This window comes from Cyanistes caeruleus, chromosome Z (assembly GCF_971803275.1).
Source record: "Cyanistes caeruleus chromosome Z, bCyaCae1.hap1.1, whole genome shotgun sequence".
NCBI lineage: Eukaryota > Metazoa > Chordata > Aves > Passeriformes > Paridae > Cyanistes > Cyanistes caeruleus.
Window position 1 is genome coordinate 81,584,801 of NC_141732.1, and position 8,475 is coordinate 81,593,275.

The 8,475-nt window shown below is 49.7% G+C and overlaps 2 protein-coding genes across 5 annotated transcripts in view; one reads left to right on the forward strand and one right to left on the reverse strand.

Moving 5' to 3' along the window:
• Positions 1-8,475, forward strand: part of NEDD4L (NEDD4 like E3 ubiquitin protein ligase) — a 136,297-nt gene that overhangs the window by 2,051 nt on the left and 125,771 nt on the right. For all 3 annotated transcript variants that reach the window (XM_086867240.1, XM_086867238.1, XM_086867231.1), the window contains exon 3: positions 5,133-5,295. The gene's annotated coding sequence lies outside the window, so the exon portion shown is untranslated. The remainder of the gene's footprint in view (positions 1-5,132; positions 5,296-8,475) is intronic.
• NARS1 (asparaginyl-tRNA synthetase 1) lies at positions 501-7,538 on the reverse strand. Of its 2 annotated transcripts, none has more exons than XM_086867253.1 (15): positions 7,408-7,538; positions 6,774-6,856; positions 6,575-6,640; positions 6,375-6,467; positions 6,127-6,216; positions 5,899-5,977; positions 5,500-5,570; positions 5,183-5,269; positions 4,096-4,317; positions 3,796-3,995; positions 3,489-3,624; positions 2,799-2,912; positions 2,254-2,385; positions 1,961-2,092; positions 501-1,832 (listed from the first exon to the last, which is right to left on the reverse strand). In XM_086867253.1, exons 1-15 carry the CDS (start codon positions 7,448-7,450, stop codon positions 1,701-1,703), a joined length of 1,680 nt encoding a protein of 559 aa, XP_086723379.1. In that variant the 5' UTR covers positions 7,451-7,538; the 3' UTR covers positions 501-1,700. The 2 variants fall into 2 exon arrangements, with proteins under 2 accessions (XP_086723379.1, XP_086723380.1); XM_086867254.1 differs by having other exon boundaries at positions 6,774-6,853; positions 7,408-7,514.

The following is an 8,475-nucleotide window of genomic DNA, read 5'->3' on the forward strand; positions in this document are numbered from 1 at the left end:
CCCTCCTCTAGCAGCTCCCCTGATAAGGAGGCCTTTAACCTTTACAAAGCAGCTCAGCCCTGCCAGGTTTAAGGACTGAAAACTCAGCCTAAACAAGGGATGTTTTTCTAGAATCATCTTTTCCCGACCCTCCTCCCTTCCCACCACTCCAGGCACTAAAAGGAAAGCATTTTATAAAATCTTTACCTGGTGCCAGAGGTCCAGGCTGCTCCCCCCAGCACTGCTGCCTCAGCAACCCTAGTCAGCACCACAGATTCTCCCCAGAACATTACACTGGGCAGCTGAGGTGGTCCCTCCAATTAAAAAAAAATTCATGCTTTTAAGTTAATTAATGGGGATTTTGTTTAAAAAGGGAAAAAAGCTCATGCCAATTGGGATACGTTTACTGCCCATGAAAATTCGCTTTTCCTGTTTTTTTGTCCACAATGTATCAAGCAACATGCTCCAAAGACTCAGTAAAAGAGCAGGCATTAATGTCAAGTACTGTCTTGCACACCAGCTTCTGTTGCCATAATTTATTGGTTGCTGATTTAAACCAGTTCATATAACATGCAAGATGAAGAAAACAAATCATTTTTTACAAAAATATGGGTATCCAGAGCTCAACAATTCCAGGAGTGCATGGCAAATCCAGCTCAAGTTTCAGTGCAGGTGGCAAATGATGCACCTACCTTTCCATTTTCTCTCTGCTAAAGGAATTGCTTTATGACTAGAAACGATAAATGACAACTCAAGACATGAAGTATTTCATTATCCCTACTTCCTAAGTTCATTACAGCCAGGGAAGCTGCTCAGCTGCAGTAGCACAAGGGGACAGGGGGCTGCTCTATGAACACACCTCAGCGAGACATGGGAAAGCACTGCTGGGACTACAGTCTGCAAATCCAGCGTGCCTCAGCTGCTGCTCCTCTGGGGCTCAGGCAGGCATTTCTGGCTGCAAGCAGGGAGCAGAAGGCCCCCCGTGCCCAGGAGCCATCAGACACGTCCAGCTGGGTGTGTGCCCCGTCCACAGCCCTTGGGAAAGGCAGCAAAGCCCGCCTGGCCAGCAGCCTCAGCACTGCTGAGCAATAAATAACCTGAAAAAGCCCCAGAGCCCCAGCCCACCCCCCTGACAGTGCAATTCTGTGCACTGTGCTACACACCCTGCTGCACAATCAACTGAGAACCCCCACTACCACCAGCAGGAACCAAAAACCTGCAGTGCTCAAGATACTTATTCCCGTTTTTATCCTTTGTTCGTGTCTCTCCCATACCATTTTCACAGGGCGTTCTTAGGGAATTTCAAGAGCTAGAACTCCTGACTTCTCCAAAAAGAAAACCCAAAAGAAGAAACATTAAAATTAAAGCAAATTTAAAAACAAAATGATCAAATGCCCAGCATATTTTAACTCACAGACATTAAAAGCAGAGGTGTATCTTGTTTTTTAAATGGCAATTTATCAGGATCTTTGTTTTGTGATGACTCAAGAGCATAAATGCTCCTAAACATTTTTTTCTAAGGCTTTTTCCAGTTAATTACTAGCATTTCTGTTTTCAAAAAGAGGTTTTGTTTTTTTTTCCTTTTCACATCCTAAAATGGTATTTGAATTAGCAACAGGTTGCAGGAAGTGTTGTTGTCAGACAGGCTGTAGTACAGCAGCGTGTATCACTCTTTCCCAAGTATCAGCCTCTCAGTTTTCCACAAGTTTTCCTAAGGCTGGCTAAGGTTTGCAGCGCTGGACAAAGCGTGGATAGAGACAGACATCTCGGATATGGTGTCTGTTCAGAATCCAGGTCAGGAACCGCTCCAATCCCAAACCGTATCCTCCGTGAGGGCACGTACCGTATTTTCTCTGTTCAGGAAGGGGATATTACACATTTTCTTGTAATTAACAATTGCAGTAATACCACCAAAACGAACCAACCGAGCCCTCCAGGAGAGAGCTCCAGCCCCAGGCACGCAGCAGCGTGCTGTACTGACCTGGTCCGTGTACCAGTAGTAGGGTGTGGGATCGATGCCCTCTCTCTTGTAGCCCTGGAGCAGCTCCTCGCTGTCCCAGATGCGCATGGAACCCCCCACGATCTCGCCCACGTTGGGCATCAGCACATCCACCTGCAACACAGCGCAGCACGGCGCGCTTACAGCGACACCGCCGCGGAGCAGCCGGGCCCCGCGCCAAGGCACCCTGACACAACCCAGCACGGATTCTCCGACAGCCTCCTGGAGCGCTCCAGCGTCCCCGCTGCTCCAGGGTGCCAGGTAAAACAACTCACAGACTCGGTGAGGCGCGAGTCGTCGCTGCAGCGCTGCATGTAGAAAGACTTGATCTCCGCAGGAAAGCGGCACAGCAGGATGGGCTCGTTGATGGTGTCTGTCATCAGTCTCTCAGGAGCTTCAGGAATATCCTGTGGTCAGAGAAGGCTTTACTAACACTCAGCACCAAAACTACTCCCATACACAAGTCCCACATGAAGAGAGCATGAAACAGAAACCGTTTCAGACCGCTCATGTCCACGCTTTCATCCTAATGCACCTAAACTCTTAAAACAGACTTATTTCAGAAGACATAAAAACCCACATGTCTGGGAAAAAAAAAACAACCTGTTCAGTTAAAATCCAAGTCTCCTCAATATATGAGACAGAAAAGCAAGGGGAAAAAACCATCCTGGCTATGCTGTCAAATTGTCCTGAGCTCCTTAAAACAACTGTCTCACATGCTGGAGAAGTGTGGCCAGGGAACTGATGACAGGTGACAACACAAGTTTTTATCCCAATGTTTGAAGGACATCAGTCAAACCCCAAGCCACAGCTGCATTACCTCCCCAAACTCATAGTATGTGCCATCTTCCTTCTTCACATCATGTTCCTTCAGCCACTCGATGGCTTCAGCGTAGTTCATGCGTCGGAAGGGACGTTTGGGGGGCTGGAAACCCTGCAGGGGGTGGAGGAGCACTATTTCAAAAGGGATACTCTTTTAATCAGCACGTCCACAATCCCTCCCAGCTCACACATCATCAAATTATCGCTTAAATGAACAAATCAAACTCAGTACTACAAAGCCAGAACCAAACACAACCATCTCAAGCCCAGAAAACCTCACAGATCACCTGGCAGGAAAGATAAGGAAGTATTTCCAGAGCTTTAGGGCTCCATGTTGCAGGGGAGGAACTGGAACACCGCTTGTTTCATCACTCCTTCATGCTCCATCAGCAAGCAGCAGGTCAGTATCTGCTCTCGGGGATGGAGGTTTTTATTCCACTGGCACAGCCCACACTTCCCTAAATCCCAGCACACTGCTGGCTTCTGGACCGTGCCAGCAGGGGACATCTTCCCCCAGAGCTCCCTGCTTTGGTCATTACCAGCCCTGCAGATTTTTCATTCTTATTATGTTTAATATTCTCCTTATCATTACTAATACTAAGTAAGCTCTCTGCCGTGCCCTGCATCTCCCAAAGGAGTAGGAAAGAGTTAGACTCCTAATTTCCTGGGTGTTCCCATGGCTGCCTACCGGGTTGAGGTCATACAGTAAGCTCGCTGCAGGTGATTTCAAGACTCTGTCTACGACATCACACACCAAGTTCTCCAGACGGTCCAACAAATCCTCAAAACTTATGAAAGGACATTCAGCTTCAATGTGAGTGTACCTGAAACAGAGCCACAGCATTGCAAAGTCACATACAAGCACCACACCTTTCGCCATGAAACAAACTCTTAACAAAACCCACAACCCCAACACACACTTCTCACCCCCTTTTACTCCCACACTGGAAAGGAAATCAAGCTGTTTAAAAAGAAACAAGGACAGCTGTGCATACTCTGCCAAGTGCCTGCGGGTCCTGGACTGCTCAGCTCTGTAGGACTGAGCAATACAGAAGACATCTCCCAGAGCTGGCAGGCAGGTCTCCAGGTAGAGCTGGGATGACTGGGTCAGGTATGCCTCTTCACCAAAGTAATCCAGCTTGAACAGGGTGGAGCCTCCCTCCACCTGCGTCTGCACTAAGGTTGGTGGTGTGACCTGGTGGGGAACAGGACTGTCACTGCTTGGTGAAGAGCTCAGGACGTGTGTGAGCCAGGCCACCAGAGCAGCCGCTTGCTGCCCGGGAACACACACTTACTTCATAGTATCCGTTGGCAAAGAAGTGATCCCTGAAGGCCTGCACCACCATGGAGCGCACCTTGAAGATTTTGGACATGTTCTCACCTCGAATCATCATGTGCCTGTTGTTGAGCTGCACGTCCACCTCCGAGTCCTCGTTGAGCAGATTGTCAGCCCCTCCTGCCGGGGCCAGGCCGATGAGCTCCCAGTAATCACAGCTCAGCTCGTGGCCTCCCGGAGCCTGCAGCGGGAGAGAAGCGAACACTGGGGGAGAATCCACTGCTTGCCCCTTGGGTGTCTTTAAACAAGGGCTTGGAGTGATGGGACAAGGGGGAATGGCTTCCCGTGGACAGAGGGCAGGGCAGATGGGATATTAGGAAGAAATTCCTCCCTGTGAGGGTGGTGAGGCCCTGGCACAGGGTGTCCAGAGAAGCTGTAGCTGCCTGGCAGTGCCCAAGGCCAGGATGGACGGGCCTTGGAGCAACCTGGGACAGTGGGAGGTGTCCCTGCCGGTGCAGGGGTGGCACTGCATGAGCTGTAAGGTCCTTCCAGCCCAGTCTGTCACTGAGTTCTGCTCTCACCAGCTCCCCCGTGTGGATCTCAGTGGCCTTCTGACAAATGGCATTTTCACCTCAATCACAGCATTTTTAGGGTAGAAACGCAGATTTTCAAAGGTTAACCCAGAGATTTTTATCGAAATGTAATAGTGGGGGCTCGCATTACCTCACCTTGGATCTATCCTACAAACACATCTCAGTAAAAGAGATGTGGAAAAATTCTTAGCCTCACAAAATAAGAACTGTTAATAACTGAATAAACCTGTTAAGGAAAATGAAGCCATGACATTTATTTAACACAGTTCTCCACGTTATACTCTAGGAATTGTCTATCAGTGCAAAATCGTTTCAGGCAGAAGCAGAACAGTCACACAGTTCACCTGTCTCACACTGAACAGTGGGTGACAGCACAGCTTTGGGAGCTTTGTTCTTTCTCCAGCCCTAATTCCCTCTGAAATAATGCAGTGACTCCTTCCACCCCTGCTTGTGCCTCCCTCAGGACACCAGTGACCCGAGAGGGAGGAGGAGAAGCCGGAGGAGCTCCCGTACCTGCTTGCCCTGGGGCAGGAGGTTCAGCGTGCCGTACACCACCACGCTGCTCTCCGTGGACAGCACCAGCCCGTTGTAGCACTGGCACTGCAGCGAGACACACAAAGGCACAGGTGAGCACGTTTTCATTCCTAACTTTCCTACTGGAGTCACAGAGTAGCTCACAGTCACTTCTAAAGAGCTCTCACACTGACAAACTGCAGTGAGAGGACACAATTTAACAGGAACACAACTGAGTCAGTAGGCTGAGGAGAACATAACCACACTGACACATGAGGTGTATCAATTAGTGACAGAACAGAATCAACACAACTTACCAGCTCATCAGAAAGGACACACTGAAGGAACCCTGTGCCATCTCTCAAGACAATAAACATCAGATTTTTCCCTAGTTAAAAAGAGAAGGGATTTGGTTTCACTATGAGCAGGTACTGGTTAGCTCCTCATTTGGCAGGACTACCTTAAAACACAGAACAAGTTGAGGAAATCCTGTAGGATTAGCCTCCAACAGGATCTGAACTAGGAAATGTCTGTATGCCCACACATCAGGGGGAATTGTTAGTGTCACAGTGATCATTGAGATCAAACGAAGAGGGCACTTAACCGGTTTGAAAATCTGAGGCCAGGTGCTGCCAGACTCATTCTGTGTCCCAATTTTGAAAGCCACTGTACTTGTCCTATCTCCCTGCACGGGCTCAGCACTGCTCATGCTTTACCTTGCCTCCGTAACCTGTGGATCCAGCCAAAAATCTTCACTCTCTGCCCTCTGTAAGCCTCCAGAGCATCGATCTTCACCTGTGAGGCAGGGAATGAAAGCCATTAAATAGGGGAATGGTTCAGCACCTCTTAGAGTTCATCCAGACCCCATCCCAGAGCAGCACAATCTCTGTGCTGGCCGGATGCCCTAGCACAGACCGTGTGCCAAGGCACGGGATCATACTCACACACTTGGGCTCTGGAAGACTGGGATCATTCTTGATAACAACCTTCTTGGCTTCCTCCAGGTTCTTCTCCCTTCTCAGGAGATCTTCTGCCTGGTTTGAAAGAAATAACTTATTAAATAGCTGTAACCAGGCCAGCTGTAAATAACACATGGGAGGAGCAACCCACAGCTTTTTTGCAGGAGCAGGAATGATGATGACACTGTAATGTTTTTGGAAAACAAAGGTGCTCTGCTCCTTCTGCAGCCTACCTCCTTCTTCTCCTTAGCTTCATTTTTCATCTGCTCCCTGTGCCACAGCTTTTTGACATTCTTCATCTGTGATTTGGAAATGATGGCCCATCTCTAAAGAATTCAAGGAGAGAGCAAAATACAGCAGATTATATTGTGTCCCTTCACACCAAGAAGCAGTAAAATAATTCCCACTAGGAAACCCTTCAATGCCACAGCACCTCGTTTTCTTTTTGGGAATCCACATAAATTGTAGGAAATGGCTCTTTTCCTGCTGTCATCAATGCCTGAAAAGAGGGGAAAATAACCAAAATCATCCTTACAGAGCCTGAGCAGGCACTCAGGTTGCAAAAACAGGTTCAAAACTCACATGTAAAAATACAGGGGCCATCACTTGCCCCAGACACATTCCACACTCACCTTCAGCACAGTCTTGAATGGTTTCTTTTGTGTCCCATCACCAGTGGAGTCGTTGCCCTCTCGTTCAGACACATACAGCTCTTCTGGGATATATAATGTGCACAATTACTCAAAAAAAAAATATGAGAAAGAAACTGGACACACACGGATGTGTCCCTGCTCACTGCAGGGGCTGAATGAGGCCTTTAAAGGCCTCTTCCAACCCAACCGAACCCAACCCTTTCTATTATACCAAATCTGATGGTTATCAGCAGCGGTAAACCTTCAAAGGCACTAACTGGTCAGTCAGGATAACAATTATTTCATATCTTTCATTTAAAAAATCAACCGATGCAGTGTGCTCGCTAAAATCCCAAGGGCTCCCAAGGTACCGGGAGCCAGTGGCCGCACACGGGGAACCGGGAGCAGCCCCTCCCGGGAACATCTCTGTGCAGCCCAGCAGGGCCACGGGGCCTGTGACCAGCCAGGGCAGCGCTCGGCCCGGGCCCGGCCCCGGCCGAAATGGGAAGCGACCCCTCCCGTGCCCGGGGAGGGCCCGGCGCTGCGGCCGCTCCCGGTGCTCCCCGCCCGGCCCCCCGGGCACCGGCACAGGCGGGGGCACCGCCGTGCGGGGCCGGGCCCCCCGGGCTCTCACCGAGGGCCAGCGCCGCCGTCCTGCCCAGCACGTCCCCCGCCATGGCCGCGGCGCAGGAACTGCATCACGGGCGGGCTGAGCCAACCCGCCGCCGCCTTGCGTCAGCCGGCCCGCCCTTCCCTTCCCTTCCCTTCCCTTCCCTTCCCTTCCCTTCCCTTCCCTTCCCTTCCCTTCCCTTCCCTTCCCTTCCCTTCCCTTCCCTTCCCTTCCCTTCCCTTCCCTTCCCTTCCCTTCCCTTCCCTTCCCTTCCCTTCCCTTCCCTTCCCTTCCCTTCCCTTCCCTTCCCTTCCCTTCCCTTCCCTTCCCTTCCCTTCCCTTCCCTTCCCTTCCCGGTTGTCCCCGGGAGGTGCTGACACTCCAGCGTGGTCGAGTCTAATGCCCGGACTCATTGCAAGGAACTAGACTTTCAGATATTTATTTGCATCACACTTTTGAAATGTACATTTCATTGAATGAGAGCTGTCGGTGATAATTTTTACTATAAAACCATTTCAATAATTAACTTTAGTTCGGGAGGGGGAAGTAGATAAAAGTGAAACATTCAAACACCTCCAAGAATGTGCAAAAGTAAAGAGACTCATAAAAACACTTTTTACACTGTAAGAACTGAGGCACCAGCAAGTGAAATACATTTCAATGAGAGTGACTGATTTCTAGTTATCCATCACTGACTGTGTCCAGAACTGAAATGAATAGCTTGTGCCAGCTCCGGGGGCAGCCTCCAGAGCTGAGATCTATCCTGATTCCTACTCCAATCTGACGCTGGCTGGAGTTTATCACCAAAGACATCCCAGCTCAGCTGTGGCAGCTCCCATGGGAGCATCCAGGGCCCTCCCCAGGCCAAGCACCCCCTGTGCCATCGTGTCTGAGCACTTCATGAAGTGAAGCACACAGGCAAAATCGCTTTCAATGACAAATATGAAATGTAGATACAGCTGTGCACCAACACAGTATTAAAAAGTGAAAAGTCTGCAATTCCAGGCATCACTAAAAACTGACATTGCTGGGTTTTCGTTCCCAGCACGTGTATCCTTCACACAGAGCGGTCACACAAGGATCAGTAGCTCC